The 19778-nt window shown below is 42.2% G+C and overlaps 1 protein-coding gene across 1 annotated transcript; it reads left to right on the plus strand.

Moving 5' to 3' along the window:
* The first annotated feature begins 7779 nt into the window (after nt 1–7779).
* On the plus strand, nt 7780–9630 carry LOC115757860 (Krueppel-like factor 7). Its single transcript, XM_030698295.1, has 2 exons — nt 7780–8735; nt 9119–9630. The coding sequence occupies exons 1-2, from the start codon at nt 8273–8275 to the stop codon at nt 9289–9291; spliced, it is 636 nt and encodes a 211-aa protein (XP_030554155.1). The 5' UTR covers nt 7780–8272; the 3' UTR covers nt 9292–9630.
* Nucleotides 9631–19778: the final 10148 nt, after the last annotated feature.

The raw sequence follows: 19778 nt of genomic DNA on the forward strand, positions 1-19778 counted from the left end.
CTTGCTCTTTGTTCATTTGCTAAGTGCGCATCACGTGCAAGCAATTATTTTATCAATCATTTAGGCGCTGTTGTTGCTTTTGTTGCCGTTGTTGTTGCTTGTTGCTGCTAGTGAGGCTCCTCGCCTGGCTGCCTGTCTCTTGGCTCTTTTCTATGGCGCTGTCCCGACTTCGGGGCTGGTGCTCAAACAGCGAAAACGCATTTAATGTCTGCTTAGTGTGATTACGACGCATTAATGCCCGTTCGCCAGGCACCCCGCTCTGCTTACCCCGCCATCGTCACCTCACGCCTTACCCCTACTGCATGTTGCATCTTTGCGTTGTATTTTGTTTTTACTGTTTTACAGTCACCGGCGGCGCGTCGCGACTTGCTGTTGTTGTTGTTGTTGTTGTTGTTGTAGTTGTTATATGTGTGTTAACTTTCAAATAAATTAAACATGAAGCTGGGATCATTTATTTCACTCGCTCCACCTAACTCGCTAGCTCGTTTGGGCCTGGCCTGGCACCTGGTACGTATATATGTATATACCCACTCCATCCATGGCTATCCCAGGCAGCGGTCTGGCCGCCTTGCAGCGTCCAAACTATGCGCAATGTTTCTTCATTTTCACATTAAATGCGCAATTCCCGACATTTGTTTGAATTAACACGCAGCAATTACCGCTCACCAGCTCCAGACTTTTATTCATGGATACTATCGTATATTGGAGACGCACGTTTCTTTTTTTTTTAGGCGCAATTTTATGGCCAAAGGATGTGTTCATCTGGATGGAAATTAGGTGCTCAGAAAACTCTCTTTTAGGATGCATGCTTAATGCATGCTTAATGGCAGAAAATTTAAACTAATTTCCAGATAATATTTGTATGCATAAAAACCTCATAGAAAATGCTATTTTATAATGCTTTCGAGCACTGGTGATTTTTTTGTTAAAAAGCTACCCAACACTGCTGAGCACTAATCAATCGTATTTTATTGAATATATATATAAAAACGAAATATGTTATGCATCGGCTTACAAATATTAATATGTATCTATTAAGTTTAAATATTATCGATAGCCACCAATTGTCACATGGGAATTGCTTTCTTTAAGACTGGCTTTTGTGTTGATTTATTTATTGATAAATTTAAACGATTGGGTTCTTAAGCCAGCAGTTAATCTAAATTAACTTCAATGAACCCTTTTGAGCAATTTATCGATGGCCGCTTAGCAGTTCGTGTCGTAATTTCTGCTACACCAAGTTCTCTAACATCTAATCAATAACAAATGCGATCAATTAATCATGGCACTAAGCACTAAACGCCTTACAGGCTAAAAAGGCAACGAGCGTGTATGCTACTTAGCACAACGCACACACACACACACACACACACACACACCATAACACGCAGACACACACATGCAGAAACCACTTTAAGTGACCGTCTCATCGTTTATCTGTTGCAGACAAAGAAATGCATAAATTATTTCTCAGAGGCATTTTAAAACGCCTGTTGGGCAACTTTCCGCTGCTCAGGCTGTAGCTGTAGCTGTAGCTGATGCTGATGCCGATGCTGACTAACTGCTCTGCTCTGGCTGCTGGCTGCGGGTCCAGCTGGATGCTGCCTACTTACGAGTGCTGACCATTTGGAAAGCCTTCTGCTTCGTGTCCACGCTTTTGTCCATATTTGTACACAATTAGCAATGACACAAAAAAAAGTAGAAAAAAAAAACGAGAAACAAATACAAAACGAAAAGCAACAGAAACAAACTTCACACACCATAAATCGATTATCATTGCGAAAATACACGCACACACACATAGAACACACACGCACGCACACACAGTCTTGTGCATTAAATCAAATGGCACATTTTACGCCTCTTTGGCTGTGCATAAATTTATTTATCGACTTGTCCATCGACGGCTGGCCGTCGCCTTATCGCGGCTATCGTCAATCGGCATTGCGTATACGCCATGTATGCGCCTTCTGTGTGTGCGCGTGTGTGTGTGTGCATGCATAAAATGTATAACAAAATTGTCATTAGCGTAAAGCATTTGTTAAGCGCTCCAGATCGCACGATAAGCCGCGAGGTGTCTGCCCGGTCGAGGCTGCCGGCAACTGGCCAGTGGCACATCCATCAACGCCGCCGTTTGCTGCTGCCAGTGCATCAATCGGTGGGCAGCTCGCGCGCTCTGCAACACGCGCTGACAATCAGTGTGCGACAAGCCACGAAAAACGGGTCCAGTTGCAGGCGGCTGTTGCATGCGGCACACTGTTGCTGGCTGGCTGCTGCAGTCTTCGCCTGCCTCGCATTGCTTTTCACACCTTCACGGCTGCCGTTTGTGGCTTCTTTGGTTTTTTGGCCAGACCTGGACCGGGTGTAAAATGGCTGCATGATTGGCATTGCGTTTGTATCTCATCGTCTGCGACAGTGCCTTGGCAGTTACAGCTGCTGCTGCTGCTGCTGCTGCTTATTGACAATGCGTCTGGCGTTTTGCTAGCTTTGGCTTTAACAGTGGCTATGACTGCGGCTTTGGCGGTGGTCGTCGCAGTTGCTTTGATGGCACCACCAGGCAGCCAGCCAGCCATCCAGCCAGATAGTCAGCCACCGTGCATTGAGGCTAACTAAAAACAAGTTGCGTTGACATACCAATTAACTTGACAAATACATAATTGGTAGCAAACAATTAAATGTTTTTCTATATTTCTTCTGTTTTTCTTTTCGCTGTTGCAGTTGTTGTTCTTGTTGTTGCTGTTGTTTCCTTTTGCCGAGAATGCGCCCTGGCCCCAGCAGGCAGTTAACTAACGTGGCTAACTGAGCTGCCAGCCCATTTTGCTGTCAGCTTATGAGCGCAGAAATTCATTTAAATTTATCTAGTTGTCAGTTTTGCTAAGCTTAAAGATATTTGCACAATTTGCTCGTAAAAAACAAATCGAGCAATGAAGGAAAAAGAGGAAAAAAATAAAATGAAAAAAAAAGGAAAAATCCACCATACAAATAGGAATACAAACAGAAATAAAACGGCAGCCGCTAACGAAGCGCCAACAACGTAGAAGTCCAAGTCGTAGTCGCGGTCGCAGTCGCAGTCGAGGAGGATGACGACAAAGCTGTGGGCAGCGCCAGTTTAGGGTACAAGCAACTGGGTATGCCTGATTAGACAGGCAGTTTGTAACGTGCTCCAAAACTAAGTTTTGATATGAGCTGGCAGAGCTTAAGTCAACTTATCATACCCTTTTTCAACAAAGTTCTCTCGCGAAGCCTTTAAAATATGCCTCAAAGCTTTTGAAGAACTTGAAAGAAATAAAAAAATTAAACATGCTATTATTATGAATACCACAAATATAATTATTATTAAGTTTATGAGTATCATTATTTAATACCAAATTAAGCTTCATCCATATCGATATCTACATCAATTTGTATAATATGGCAACACGCAGCAAGATTTGGCAGAGTGTGTAAAATTCGTGCTGTTTAGTAAAAAAATGTTATCCTCAAATGAATGTTGTTGTTGTTGTTGGCTGTTTGTTTGCCCGTTTGGCAGGTGCAGTTTGCATTCGCCAGTGTTTGTAGCTGTTGCTGTTGTTGTTGTTGTTGTTGCTCATTAGTTTTTTGCTGCCACAAAGTCTACGTCTGTTACCATTTTGGGCTGGCTGGGAATAAGGCGCTGGATTAGCCAGCCAGCCAGTCAGAGTCGGCGTTAGGAGCTAAGAGTTAAGAGTTAGGAGTCAGCGTTCGGTTAAGATAGATAGCAAAGCCAAAAGGAAAATCGAAACATTTGCCCAGCTCTATCGCAAGTGTGGGAAACTTTTATTTCAAGGTTCAAAAGACGCCCGCAGAGTGTGAAAAATGGCTAAAGAAAAAAATAAAAAAAATAAAAGCATGTGAGTGCTTGTGTGTATTATAAAGCCTGGCGGCGTTGCTTAGGTTAGCTGCCCCCACGGCGTATGCGCAATGCCATAAATTCAGATGTGCTAACGCCGAAAGTGTTGTGTGCGTGTGTGTGCGAATGTGTGTGTGAGAGTGTGTGATCGGCATCGCTCATACGCCATGTTGTTTCATAATTATAACTTAAATACGACAGTTTTATATAAAAATCCACTAGTAAATCAATGTGCGCGCGCCTGGCAATTAACTGCCAAGAAACGTAACAGACATAACGACGAGTCGGTTGGTGGTGGTGCTGCTGCTGTTGTTGCAGTGGTGGTGGTGGTGCAGTGGTGCAGCGAAGCACGTCGCCAGACAGACAGTCAGCTAGCCAACCAGCCAGCCAGCCAAGCGAACTGTCAATTATAACCAATCGCACACCAAGTGCACATTAAACCCTATCAACTGTTTTTGTAATTTATTGTTTGGTTTTGCCAACAAGTCGCATTTGGTGCGAGATCCGCATTGCAGGCACCGCACAGCACCGCTGGGCGCTGGCAACCCGGTTGCAGTCTTTGGCTTTGGTCGTCAGCCTCATCATAATTATCGCTGGCTGCTCGGGCGGCACGTTCAACGCAATCGCGCACAGAGCTCCCAGCTAGCAGCTAGCAGCTCCCAACTCTCAAGCTCGCAGCCAAAGTCAAATGAGCAGTTTATGGCCAAGACAACCATTTTGAAGACGCGCCAAAGGAGCTGCCACATGGCTGCTAACTTGACTCACTGTGGCCACGTATGTGCATCTGTTGTGTCTGTGTGTGTGTGTATGTGTGTGTGTACCACTCGGGGGCAACATTCACTTTTTTTATTGCACCACTTTGGCAATAGGCACAAGTGTGATTTCAAATCTCTGGGTCGCCTAAACGCGCGGCCCGGGCCACCGCCACTAAATTGGCAGAAATATGAAGTCAGCGTGTGCATTTCGGTAAAAGCGGTGATTATATGCCGGAGAATGGACATTTTTTGGACACAAAATATATGACAGTCAGTCGCCTGCTGTTGGCTGCTGCTGCTGCTTTTGCTGCTACATAATGCGCATTAGCATATGCATTCGCATCCAAAAGCCAAAGCCAAATGAATGCTCCCTTCTAAGCGGCGCAATTGCAAATGGGGCAACACACCGCAATATGGCTAAATGGCAAAGAAACGGCAACAAACGGCACTGTGGGCTGACGTTGATGGCCAGTTCAATTAAATGCCATCAATTTTAATAACACGAGAGACGGGGCAGTCTCTCAAATACACACAAACACACACACATATATACGGGGCTGTTGCTACCTTGGGCGCTGTGCAGCCAAATGCTGGCATGGAAATTACAAATGCATCAGTAACAGCCGCAAACAAGCGTCTCAGAGGTCCGAGTTCCCGGTCTGGGCGCATGTGTAGACAGACCTGGCTCTAACGCACTTGAATCACTTGAGGCTAAAACAAGCGACCGGCCAGCCCGACGACCGGGCGACCATTTCACAGGCCCCCGTTGACGGTCAGCTGCGTCAGCATCAGCTCAGTCCGAGCGGCCGAGTCTGTTGTGGCCCTCGGTCATGTTGTTCCAGGGGGCCTCAGACAAAGCACTTAAGCATGGGTCACTCGTACAGTTTGGCAGCACACAACAGCAGCAGCAACAACTGCTGCAACAACAACAACAGCAACAACTGCAACAACAATAACACTAACGGCGACAGGCAGCCAAGACGAGAAGAGCTTTAACAAGTGAAAATTGAAAGCGGTAGCCGCAGAGAAGGGAATCAGGCAATCGAAATGAAGAATATGAAAAACAAAAAATAAAAATATTGCAAAATTACAATGTGTTAAATGCAACAAGTATGGAAATATTTTTATGTAGTAAACATATTTTATATATATAATATATAAATATAAAAAAGTATATTAAATTATTTGAAAAATATTCCTGGATTCTCGTGCTTTAATTAAAAAATGTCTCTCATTATTTTCTTATATTTATTAAGGCATAGGAAATCTAGAATCAAGAGCCAGCTAAACTTTAATATTTAAGATAATGCTTTGGTAATATGCTCAATATCTAAGTAAAATACATGCTATAGTTTATTTTATTTATTTATTTATCTATATGTATGTCTGTAAGAATAATGTAAACAATGAGTCACAGCTTCTCAGACTGAGTCTATACAGATTATCCCAGCAAAACTATTCAAAACATGAATACTATACAATAAGTAACGGTAAAACAACAAGAACGTAAAGCAAAGCCAAAACCAGATTGAACAATTAAGCAAATGTTTATTTAAATAAAACTTTATTCAAATGATAAGCGTAGGAACATAAAGTTATAACAATGTAAATGGGCCATAAATATGCACATAGTTTCGTTAAGTCGATCGGCTAGCTTGCCAAACTATAAAATTCCAACACAGTTCGTATAAATTCGTTATGTTCAGTCCATTTGGCATTCATTAATATGTATAGGCCAAGGCTAAAAAAGGAATATTCGTCATTCAATGAAGTTTGCCAATGTTGTGAAGAAGAAATTGAAAACAAAGAGATGAAGAAATGGAAGGTGGTAAAAAAGTAGCAAAAAGACAATTAATGATTAGCTGATACAAAGGAATTAATTAAATTTTGATCAACTTTTAAGATAATTAAATGTAGACATATAATGGCAAAAAGACAATTAATATCAATTTAAAGCTGGGAACAACGTTTTTTAATGCTTACACATTTTAACCACTTTTTCTTTCATGTAAAGAAAAATACTCTCTTATCACGAAAAATAAACCAAGGAATATTTCACAATTCACAAAATTGTCCACTTTATATATTTGGATCTAAATTTTTACAAGCTTAATTTGTTTTAAGATAGTTAAGACTGCTTAAGCTGGGCACGTTTTAAGAAAGTAAGAAATTCAAGATGAGTTTTGAGTACAATTGTTATGTTTGAGCTCTCAATTCAAACACAAATGGAACGAATTCTCTCGCTTAACTTGAAAGACATCAAGGTGTAAAAGAACTTATAATTTATGATTCTATTAAAAATGTACAAACTAATATAATCAATGATTCTATTAAGAAACCTACCTTAGACCAGGCTGCCAGATCAATATTCATTATTCAATCGGAACTATGAAATATGCAGCACACCATTCCACGATTGCACTCTTGATCATTTTGTGGAAACCAGTCAAGTCAAGTGCTTCGTGGCACAGAGCAAACTTTCATATGGAGTACGGCGGACCCTTTGCAAGAAGCGGCTCCAAAGAAGCGAGAGAGTTGTTTGGGCACTGGGTGGCAGCGAGGGGGTGGGTTGGGTGCAGTTACCAGTGGAAATTGGCAGCCGTCAGGCAGGCATCGTGGCAACTGCAACTGCAGTCAGTGGTTGCCGTTGTGGCAGCTGCTGTTGCTGTTGCTGCTGCTGCTGCTGCTGTTGGCAATTGATGTCGCGGGCGCCAAAATCGACACACTTGTCCCTGTGTTGGGGCCGCGTGTGAGCGCGGAGCTGACGGGCTGACGGGCTGACTTGCTGCGGCTGGCAATCGGCGCCGCTCAAGTACAGGTTAAATGGATCACGACTGCACGGATTTGATGTCCGTCTGTCGCCAACGTCTGTCCGCCTGTCTTGGGGCCCATAAAATACGCGACATGCAAACGTTTTTGATGCAATGAGTCGGTCCGCCAGGTCCCGGCTCGGCTCGGCTACGCTCGGCCCGACCAGGCCAGGCTAGGCCATGCCGGGCCAGCAAAATTAGGAAATTGTGTACAACTGTTAGCTGACAAGGCAAAGTGTTCCAGACAGTTGAGTTGACTTGATGGTGACTGCCTCGTCTCGTCTCGTCTCCTTTCGTCCTCGTCTCGTCTTAACTGTCTGGTGCTCTTTGGCTAAAGCTAAGCTGATTTTTATGCCAATACCCGGCCACATTTAACGAGTCTCATTAAGCTTTTGCGACCATAAAAAACTCAACAGTTGGCCATTTTGTTTAACTGACTTTCAATTGCCTTTACAATTGCAGCGAGCACCTCACACACCACCAGCAACAACAGCAAATCCGCCACCAAAGCAGCCGCCAGCGGCAAGGCTTACAGCAGCATCGGCAGCAGCAGCAACAACAACGGCAACTACAGTAATGGCAAGCAGGCGAGCTGCTCATCCTCTGCCGCCGGCTATGCAGCTGGTGCCGGTTCCACGTTGGGCGCCTTTGGGCGGCAGCAGCAGCAACAGCAGCAGCAGCAGCTGTACGCTTCCGGCGTCTCCAAGTTGCCATTCTCGCCATTCTTTGCCGCATCGCCATTCTTCTTCACGTATCGACGCATCAGCAAACAGGAGGACAACAACAACAGTTGCAGCTACAACAACGGCAGTAGCAGCAGCACCAGCAACAGCGCTCTCATGCAGGACTACGATCGCAAGTTCAGTTTGCTGAGCCTGTTCAAGAATCCATACAAGTTCGCCGATGCCCAAACGGCACGCAAATGCTCCACGACGAGCAGCAGCGGTGGCGGCGGCAAAGTTGGCAGCGGAGCAGCAACAGCAGGCGGCGTGTGCTCGCCCAGTTGGAAGAGCTATGCGGGCGCGGGCTCGCCGCATGCGGCACTGAATCCCGCTTTTGGGGGCATGGCCTTAGGCGGCGGCGGTGGCGGCAGCCGCAAGGATAGCAGCAGCTTCAGCGGCATCAACTTTGGCGGCAGCGGTGCGGGCAGCGGCGCCTCGTTCAGTCGAGACGCCGCGTCCAATGGCGGCGGCTACAATGATCTCTCCAAGAACCGCAAGGTACACAAGTGCGATACCGAGGGCTGCGACAAGGTGTATACCAAAAGTTCGCATCTCAAAGCGCACAAACGCACGCACACAGGTGAGTCTTCTTTTGCTAGGGTTAGTTGTGCTTATTTTTATACATTTTTTAAAGTGTTTCATTTCCCTTTCTGATGTTAACTCTATAGTTGCTTTTTGCCTGTTCTATTTTTAAAATTCCATTTTCAATATTCCATTTTAATAGTCCGATTTTGTATTTAATGTCTTTTCACTGTTCCCATTTTACTTGTTAAATGCATCAGTTCCGCGGTTGCATCCTAGCCTATCAATTCGTTTCTATTTAAATGTTCCACTAATCGCAGTTCCATTTTCATATTTTTACCGTTTTACCATTTGAACTGTGTCACTTTCACTGTTCCATTTGAGCTGTGTCACTTTCACTGTTCCATTTGAACTGTACCATTTTGAACGTTCTACTTGCAGGTGAGAAGCCGTATGTGTGCACCTGGGAAGGCTGCATCTGGCGCTTCGCCCGATCCGACGAGCTGACCCGCCACTACAGGAAACACACGGGCGTCAAGCCCTTTCGCTGTCAGCTCTGCACCCGGAGTTTCAGTCGCTCCGATCATCTATCGCTGCATATGCGACGCCACTGAGCCGCAGGCCATATGGAAAATACTCATTATAGCCACGCCAAGCCACGCCCACAGCAGCATCATATATAGAAAAAAGAAATGCCCCAATGAGGCCTTTTTGTTTTGACGTTTTCTCCTTATTATTTATAAAACACTGTTTCATGCATCATTTCGTTCAGTTTGTATGTCGTAACGCTTAAGTAGCTCAATTTACATCCATAAGCGGGCTCAAAGCCCAGTCTAGCAGTAAGAATATAGCCAGTAATTAAAGGAAAAAGAATTTGTAAAATTTTTTGATATCACCTAAGCAGACGTTGCCTTCAAGAAGCCAAGTTAACAAGCGGTACTACGAGTATATTGACAATTTACTACTACACTACCTAAAAAGAAGAGAAATACTATATTTATATATATAATATATTGATGTATGGATATCTGATATTGATATTGATATTGATATGCTTAGTATGCCTTTATAATAATAAATTTGTATTGGTGCTAGCAACTTGTGTGTACATATACTAAACGAGATACGTTTTACATATCGATTATACATTAGCCAGTAATAAGGTTTGACTAATTTTAGCGCAAATTTTTATATTGGATGTTAAGTAGAAAATTTTATACAAAAACAAAATAACCAAGAATATGGTAGATAAAGACAAACAAAAATCAGACAAACACAAGAGGCAGCAATATTTATAAATGACAATCATACGATAATAATAAATTCTCATATAGTTACTTATATACATACGTTATGGCAGTTGCATTGCAGTCTATGTTTTATTTCGAAAACTAAAAAAATCTGTAACATTAAACAGTTTCCAACAGAATGACCAATTATCTGTGCTCAGACAAATTAAACAATGTAAACATTTTGACAACATTTCTAAATACATAATAAAATATTTTTATACATAAAAACACACAGTAGTTATACAAAATATGTATCTTAATTATGTGAGTGTAATTAAGAGCCTTTCTTTTCGCTTCTCAAACACACAAATAAAGTGAACATTTTTAGCTGGCAAAATTTATATCGTTTTATATTTTGCATGCACAACATATTAAATAGCTGTTAAAACAATAGACAATTTTTTGTTATATTTTCTTTACAATTGTTGAGTTTAATGTAAATTTATTTTCTTTTTTAATTTGTAATTTTCATAATCTATGTAAATCTTTCTACACTCTCAACGCTTTTAATCAGACAATCGAAGTTTTATTTCAATGCCAGCTTAATATTTATTCAGTAGCCAGTTGAAATTAGCTTCTCCCTTGTTAGCTCTTAATTAAACTTGCTTTGGACCGTAAAGCTTATAAGCACAGATCGGAGTCGATAAATTCTTTAGGCCAAACAGCATGCCGCATTTTCGTACCACGACTGCAACAACAGAAGAGCTGCAACTGCCTCATAGATTTAAACATACCACACTGAAAAAATCAAACTGCAAGCATAAAAAAAAAAAAACAATACAAAAAGAACAAAGTGTATTATTTTTGTACGCCAATACCTTATACATAGCTACATATTTTTTTTCGCTGAAATAAAAATAAAAATAAAAAGTTTTTGTACCATAAACACCGACACACACACACACACACACTTTATGTGTATATGTACACACACATGCTGAGAGGCTAACAAACACATTTGCTCGTGGCTGAAGCTGAGGCTGAGGCTGAAGCTGAACAATAACAAGAAACGGGCAGCTCATTAAGCCACACAACAGGCCGGGTCCAAATCCGCTGTGGATTTTCATTTAAATGAAAAATCAATTGAGCGCACAATGGCTACCAAGTGGCTGTCCCTGTCCACTCCACTAGCCACCGGCTACTAGTCACTAACCACTGTTCGCAGTCCAGAGCTTAGCCAAAGATGTGTGGCAAGTTGTCAACAGGCAAACGGCAACAGCAACAGCAATAGCAACCGGAGCCGCGGCCTTTGTGTCTGTGCGCAGGCAGCTCTGGCCTCGGCACTTGGACACAGCCCGACCTGGCCCGGCCCCATGGATTGGGGTCCAGCAACGGCACGCACCCGCCAATTGTCCAGGGGAGCATTGTCGTCGTTTGTCGTCGGCTGTGCGCGCGCGTTGTTTGCAATAATAAAGATGACAAATTTCTCGTCATTTGTAATTTCAATGCGGGCCTTGGATTGGCTTTTTGCTAATACGCGCAACTGGTTAGAGCAGCTGCCGGCTCTGCTCCCATCTCTTTCCCTCGCGATGACACCTGCAGCGGAAATCAGTGCATGAATAACGTTTCGATCATTAAGCTAAAATTGTGAAATATTACGTATACGCAGCGGCAATTTATTGGTAAATTAATAATAAACACAGCCGACAGTAGCTACCGCTGCTGCTGTTGCCGCTGCCGACGCCGACGTCGATGCCGTTGCTGTTGCCGTTGCCGCCTCGATGGGGCCGCGTTTAGCATAAAGGTTAGACATATATAACATACCGGTTTTTTCGGGTTAATTAATATACTACTCCTATGTCGGATTGTATGTCTAACGAATATGCCTTTTGGTCAGGTCATCTTGGCGAGGCTGACGCCAGGTTTAATGACCCGCAGCATGCAAATGAGTAAAAGTAAACAAACGAGCATCAAACGACACTGAGGGCAATAATTCTGCAGACGAGTACTCTACGTAGGATTTTTGCAATAGTTGAATTCTTCTTTTATTTTTGATGGATGTAAATCATAGTTATAGGGCAGCAAAATAAACATGTAAGGGGTGCATAACTACTTAATTCATTTCGATATAAAGGGTATTTTGTTTGATGATAAGTATTTGCAAGGCGCTTTATCCTCATGGTAAATGTTTAATGTGCATTTAGCTGTAGCTAAAAATGTTTAAAATAGGCCAGAACATTAAACACATTTTCAACATTTTGAAGGTAGATAGGTATTATTTGTCAGTCACTATGTCCTCAAGGCCAATAATTAAAGGGAAGGCATAGTTTCTAATTGCGATTTAGCACGAGTTTTATCAATTTAAGGGGAATGTACATTATAAACAGGTCAAGCTTTGGTTGGTAACTCATGTTAATGATTAAACTGAACTTAGAGATTTGCTACGATCTAATACGCCAGCTTTCTTCCCTTCAATATATGGTGAACCCACATTCTTAGCAGATAATTATTCGATTGGCAATATTTGCATGGCATTTATCATGGTAAGTATAAGATACCAGAGTCTTCTGATATTCAATTTAATAACATGCATTTTTAACAGATTAATCTTCGATTGGTAACATTTGCAGCCACTTTATCTTCATGGTAATGTTGCACTCACATTCTATAATAATCGTTAATAAAGTGCAACCAATTAATTGCGCCAATATTTTTAATGTTTCGAAGAAAGAGAAATGAACACGAGAAACTTTTTGACATTTATAACAATTTTGTATTTTTTCTAAATATAGCTATACAAAGTTGATCTTTTATAAATATTATTTTATCATTAATATTCTTAAAACACAACTTTTGCTTATGTTATATATCTAATATACAAATTTTTTACATTGAGTTTAGTTGTCCAAAACTTAAAAACTTGAAGAGAGAACGTAACAAAAAATCATTGTGCAAGATCTATAAACATTTTTGTGCGTCAATTAATGAACATGAAAGGAAAAATAAAAATAAAAAAATAAATGTATTTTTAGACCGCTCTAAACTAAATATTTAAGAGCCTTGTTGCCTGCATTGTAGCCTTGACATGAATCACACACAGACAGACAGACAGAGAGAGAGAGAGAGATAGAGAGATATAGAGAGAGAGAGAGACACACACATGGCGAGCTCATTAAAAGCCAATAAAGTTGCAGCTATGCATCAGCAAACGTGTCCATCAAACGCTGCCTGCAACTTGGAGTTGCAGCCGCCGATCGGCAATTGAATGCGGATTCGGGATCGATGCTGTCCATCAGCCAAAAAACGCTCCAATAACCAAATCGCACGGCAGGTGGGCAGGCAACGCGGGCAGGCAGGCGGGCAAGGAGGCGGGCTGCGGTTGGAGCTCGTGTGTGCCTAGGCCAGCCACAGTTGGCCATTTTTTAATTTATTGTTATGCCTTTTTGCTGGCTCTTGGCTCTTGACTGCTGCTGCCGCTGCCGCTGCCGCTGCTGGTCGGCAGGTCACCTGCAATTTATGAAACTGTGCGGCTTTTGCGGCCTGATTTTTGAGACACATTTGGACGACTGTCGCAACGGCGGCAACTCGCCCTCTCTCACTCTTTATGTGCTGCTGCTGTTGCTGCTGCTGCTGCTTCTGTCCGTTTGATTTGTGATCGATTGTGTGTCGTTACTTTGCGACATGGGGCATGAAATCTTTGACACCTAACGGTAACTGCCAGCCAGATCACAGTCACACAATCGCCCCCGTCGCAGTTTGCCTTTTAGCTTCTGCATTAAATTGGAACAGCCGCATTTGCAGAGCAGTCAGAGCAGAGCCTCTGCCTTGGCCTCTCAGCTTTGTGCCGTCGACGCCGCCGTTGCCGCCGTTGCCGCCGCGTGAGCCTCAGAGTTGTCAGCGCGTTGCCAAAGTGTTGGCAGTTTTGCCATTTATTTTACAGGTGAGTGAGCATAATGGACAGTTGGCCGTCTGGCTGCTGGTGACGGCAATGCTGTGTGGCTATGTGGCTATGTGGCCCACTGCGACATGCTGTGCGCATTGGCTCAATTAAAAATGGTCTGGGCCACGTTAGCTGCCTCATTTGACAATTGGCAATTGCCTAATAGAGGCAAATGGCCAATGGTCAACGCTCTGCAGCTAGAAACCGTTTTGTTTTTCCGCCCGATGATGCTGCTTCTGCTGCCGCTGCTGACTTTTCTTTTAATTTTGTTAGCAAAAATGCTTAAATTAAAATTCCCATCACACCATAAAACCCATAAATCATCTTTTATCTAAGCGAGTCTATCGGCGCATGCGCGCGCGCGCCAACATTCAACTTGGAGCGAGGCAGCAGCAGAAGCAGCAGCAGCAGGAAAAAGCCTCCTCCAGTTGGGTGTGCGTGTGTGTGTGTGGAAAATGATGCTGTCTGTTTTACCTGACTCGGCACTGGGAACTGGAGACTGAACCTGCTTCGTTGCCTTAATGAGAATTTAATATTTTTCAATAAAAATTTGTAAAAGGCGCGTTTTGCCTGTTGCTGCTCTCAGCCAGGCGGCTTCGGCCTCAGCTTCGGCGGTGGCTGCGATTTCCTCGGCCTCCACAGTGAAGACGCTTATAGAAAGATGCGGCCAACGTCTCTGCCACTCTAATGTGTGCGTGTGTGTGTGTGTGTATCTATGTGCTATTAACGCACTTATGTTTGGGGTCTGTTTGGGTTGTGGTCAGGTCTGGTCTCTTGTTTTGGGTAGTCAGTGGCGGCAGCAAAAGGATTCATTGATATTGGTTGATTTCGATTTGAGTTTTAAAATAGATTTTTATTGCAACTTAAGTTTCATAAAACAAAGTATTTAAGGATATTGAGGCTGTTAAGCGTGTTCTTTAAAGTGAAACTCTATCACAATCTAATTAAATAGCTTAAAGCCCAGGCGCAATAACTATTCCATTTGAAATGTATGCCATTTTAGGGGGCATATTTTATGGGTGTGTATGGAGAATGTCAAGGAAGACTTCTAACTAGAGCTTTAATAAATTTATGAAAGCAATTATGCTCATATTTTTATTTGCGTTCCTGGAGATTGCATTTATTTTATGGGATATCTTTAGATACTTATTTGTAGATTAAATTATAAATAAAATAATATTAAATACCTGAACATAATCTAAATAAATTTATTCGATACCATTTTAATTTTCATGTGTAATAAATGAAATTCGCTCAAATTTCTCATTCGACATTAATGGAGCATATCTTTTATGGAATACTTTAAAGCACTTGCTGGACTAAATTCTAAATAAAGAAGAATTAAATACATTAATATTTGATATTTTTATGGAGTCAAAATTAAATATTATTTCTGTTTATGTCAATTGTTAGCATAAACTATTTAGTTTTTAATTTAAAATATCTTTTACCCAAATAAGTTTTAATTTTGATTTCAAATGTCTTTTTCTTCTCTCAAATACTTCCCTTTTCATAAAGATAAAGTCAAAACCTGCTAAATGTGTTGTAAGTATTAAACTAATCATGATACTAAATGCGGCTACCCCGGAAAACTGTAATTAGTAATCATTTTTTAAGTAATATTACAAGTATAAAGTTTATAATTATGAATGCATATTCATAAATATAATTTTTCGAATGAATCATAATTACGAATAAACTGAAAAACTCGTAGCAATGCAGTTTTGGAGACGCTGCGTGCAAAACGTTTACGAATGCAGCACAAAGCAGAAACGAAAAATGCAATGCTAACGCAAGAAAGTGGGTGTATATACCTCATGCCCATGCCTCGGGGCTTAGCTATTCAATAGGCGCCCCCTTTATTAATTGTTCATTACCTGATAATGTCACTGCGTGTGCGGACTACTCTAAAAGTCGTGGTTGTTGTTGTTGTTGTTGTTATTGCTTTAGCTTGTTGCATTTGTTGTTTGTTGGCCCTGCCCCTGACAAAAGAAATGCCAACTCTTGCATACAAAATTGGCAGAAGTTCAGGCACAGGCTGCTAGCAAAAGCGGAGCGCGTCAAAGACCGTAAAAAACGGGGAGTTCAAGACTTGGACATGCGTTTGGGAGCTGGAGCCAAGTGTCGCCAATTGTCGAGTCGAGTTCTTGGTCTTTGGGCTAGTCCGCGTCGCTGGCGGCGCGTGCAGACGGCTGAGCCTGTTTTAATATGCCAACAATGACAATCAAATGTCACCTCTGGTGCGCCATGTCTAGACGCAGCCGACAACGGCAACAACAACAGCTGCAATAGTTGCAGTTGCAGCTAAAAGAAATTGCATGCATGTGAGTGCTGATTGCAACAACAACAACAGCAACAACAACAACACGAGGTGCAACAGCAACATATAAATATGTCATTTGGCTCATTATAAAGATAGCAAACAGCGCTGACCAGAACTGGGAGATTGCAGCAGTCGCTGCTGCTGCTGCGCCCCCAGAGCGGCAGCGACTGCGACAGCGGCAGCGGCGACGGCGTCACATTTAAACGTTTAATGATAATTTATGAATGTTGTTGTTTTTTATTGCAACAACAATGCCGTAAACCAATAAATCTTAAGGATCACATAAATCTTGACGCTAACTGCGCGGTTGCCGTTGCCGCTGCCGCCGTCGCAGCCGCAGCCGCAGCCATTGCCGTTGCAGTTGCAGCTTTGAGCAAAACGTTGCAACGCTGCAACGTGCCACAATAATTCGGCATTTGGTTCTGTTGGCAACTCTGGGGCACACTTGATCAAACGGCGGGAGTTGCTCCATTGACAGCTGCAAAACCTTGATGCGAATGATGGTTTTGTGCCGCGGTGGTGCGTGTGGCGGTGGTGCAGTTAGCTCCTGTGGTGCCACATGTTGAATGTGTTAATAGGCCAGCCTATTGGCCATTTTGGCCAGCTGATGCCCGATGCTCGATGCCTGATGCTTTGGCCAATTGGCTTTTTAGAAAGGCTGCGCATAGGCTAATTTTTTGTTTACTGTGGTGCGTTGTTGTTGTTGTTAATTTAATTTTTGCTTTTCATGGTTCGTTAACATATTTTGCTTATAAGGATTTCCCGCTGCAGAGCACAAAAAGAAATCACAAGCTGATCAGTGGAAACATGCCGCCGCCGCCGCCAGGTAGCACACAGGTTGCAGCATGGGCTGCTGCTGCAGCGGCTTCATTGTTGCAGGTGCATGTTGCCGCAACAATGCCATAAATTGTGACATTGGCTGCTTTTTTTCTTCTCTTTTTTTTTTGCTCTCTCCCCCCTTTTGCAACTGCTGCTGGCTTGGCTAATTCTTTTTTGTAGTGCAGCAGCAGCAGTAAAAAAATAAATAAACAGAATCAAAGAGCAGAAAAAACTTAGAACGAGTTTTGGCATTTACGACTCACTCACTGTGCGGGTTCTGTGGCTGCTGCTGCTGTTACTGCTGCTGATCTCTTGATGCAGTGCAGCCAGAAGCTAAGAGCCAACAGCCAACAGCCAACAGCCAAGAGCCAAGAGCCAACGGTAGCCAGCGACCCGGCCAGCGCTTGCTGTTTTTTTTTTTTTATATAAATATATATATATTTTTGTTTAACTTGCCGCATTATGTTGCTGCTTAATTGGTTATAAATTAATTAAACGTCGATTAATAATCCGGCTTCTTGTCAGTTAAACGCCGCCGACGCCGTTGCTGCCAGTTCTTAGACACTGGGAACAAGAACAGCAGCAGCAGCAGCAGCAGCAGCAATAACAACATGCTTAAGCGAGTGGCCAAGAGGCTGCCTGGTCTGGGCCTCGACTTCGGTTTCAGCCACGTGATGAGTTGGCAATAATGAACTTGTTGTTGTCGCTGCTCTTGTTGCTGCTGCTGCTGCTGCCCATGGCTTGAACTTTTCCCTAGAAGCTGGAGCAGCATCAACAACAACAACAAAAACAACAGCAACAACAGCAGCAGCAACTCATTAATGGGCCAGGCCAAAGCACAGTCGATGCCAGCTTTTATGGCCTGCCACGCTGTATCAATGACCATTTGGGCGTTTAGGGTTAGCAGCGGCTGTCAGCTGCTTGTCAACATAATTGTTGTTGTTGTTATTATTATTGGTGCTTTGTGGCTAAAAGGTGGATGGGAATTGGTTAAAACGCATTGTGCTTGCCGTACAGAATACGACCCCAAATGTTATGGTAAAAGGTGAGAAGTAATAAAGTTATAAATTAAACTTTTTATATAAGGTAGATATGCATCGAAACCTAAACAAATTAGGAGAATATTGCACGAATTATTATAACCAATTGAGTTTGTTTTTAGCTTAGCTTAATTAAATTAAGTGTATACATAATATAATTGTTGTACCTTTACAGGTACCTTTACAAATTACGATCTGGACAAAAACAGGTTGTTGAATAAAAATTGCGCTCAATTCGCACAAGATGCCTGGTAGTACAACAGCTGCTCCTGGAGGTTATCCAAATACATCTTAAGAAATTATTTTATTCCTTCGCCCAGCTACATTCTTAACCTGTTATATATATATACCATGTTTATCTTCAATTGCAAAAAATACACACAGCCGTCGGCTCCAGTCCTGTGCTTCTTTTCACCTTAGACCTATGCAAATTGCGGTCTGGTATTACTTCGGTGTTTAGAGTCCGATCTTTACAATCAGTGCCTAAAGATGACATCTAAGTATCTACATATATCCAAGCTAAAAAAAATGTATATTCTACTTGGACGAGGCGCATATATATATGTAGTCTTACAGTTTCTGTCATAGACTTATCCAGATGGACAAGAACAGATCAACTAGGCTGATCGGCCTAGGCAAGAATTTATACACACTTGATGGAGTTACCTTTTAGAAATATTCACGGGGTACAGAAGTAGAAGAAAACTACGCTGCAATTGCTAGGAAAGTACAAATAATAAAATGTTTTAAATGCAATTAAAAGTTAAAATAAGAAGCGTATGAAATGTTAAGCTAATTTTTAGGCACACTATTTGATCATAAAATTTATTGCTTACGCATTTGCTAGTTCTTTATACTCATTTATTGTATATCCTTTTAAGTGTACTTAGCTTAAAGGCACAGTTTGCTTACGAAATGGAAAATATATCTTAGAATGATGTTAAAATTTGAATTAGATCGAAATCAAATGTTAACAAATTTCGTTTAAAATATTTTTTTAATATTGCCCTTTAAAAGCCATCATCAATCCTTACGTAGTCTATACTGTGCCTAAGATTAAAGAAAATCTAAATAAAATCTGGTCACCGCTCACTTTTCTAGTCCAACAGAACTTTTGCGCCCAGCACAGCTTATGCAGCCGTATCAAAATAATTGACGTGTACTTTTAGTACAAGTAACAAGCCATGGTAAAAGTGCTTGAGAGTTTTTAAGACGATACGCATATTAGTTGAGGAAGTGGTCAAGTTGAGACTTTTGAGATACTTTTTCTCTACTATTTACCCCATTCTCGAGCTCAAGCTGGAACAGCTGATGCTGATGCTGTTGCTGCTGCTGTTGCTGGTGGGGCAGCAGCTGCTGTTGGCGGGGCGAGTGCTCTTTAATCTGACAGTTATTTGATTTGATTGTTGCTGTGCGAGCAGGCTGGCTATACTGTGTGCGTGAGAGAGCGAGATGCAGCTAGCGTTGTTCTTGCTGCTGTTTTTGTTGTAGTTTCTTTCAACACTTTGCACCGGCATATCCACTCGAGGCGACAACCAAGTGATGCCTTTTGTTGATCGAGTGCTTGCTACGCACTCCACGCACTTCAACAGCAACAACAGCAACAACAGCAACAACAACAGCATCAACAGCAGCAACAACAATGACCTGCTACATATTCCACGCTACTTTGGAGCGCACGAATCGAACGCAGAAATATACGAGTGCTCATAATAAGTTTTTTTGGGCAGTGGCGATTAAATCACGG

The sequence above is a fragment of the Drosophila novamexicana genome, unplaced genomic scaffold (assembly GCF_003285875.2).
Source record: "Drosophila novamexicana strain 15010-1031.04,08,12 unplaced genomic scaffold, DnovRS2.1 tig00000121-arrow-pilon, whole genome shotgun sequence".
In the NCBI taxonomy this organism is placed as follows: Eukaryota; Metazoa; Arthropoda; class Insecta; order Diptera; family Drosophilidae; genus Drosophila; species Drosophila novamexicana.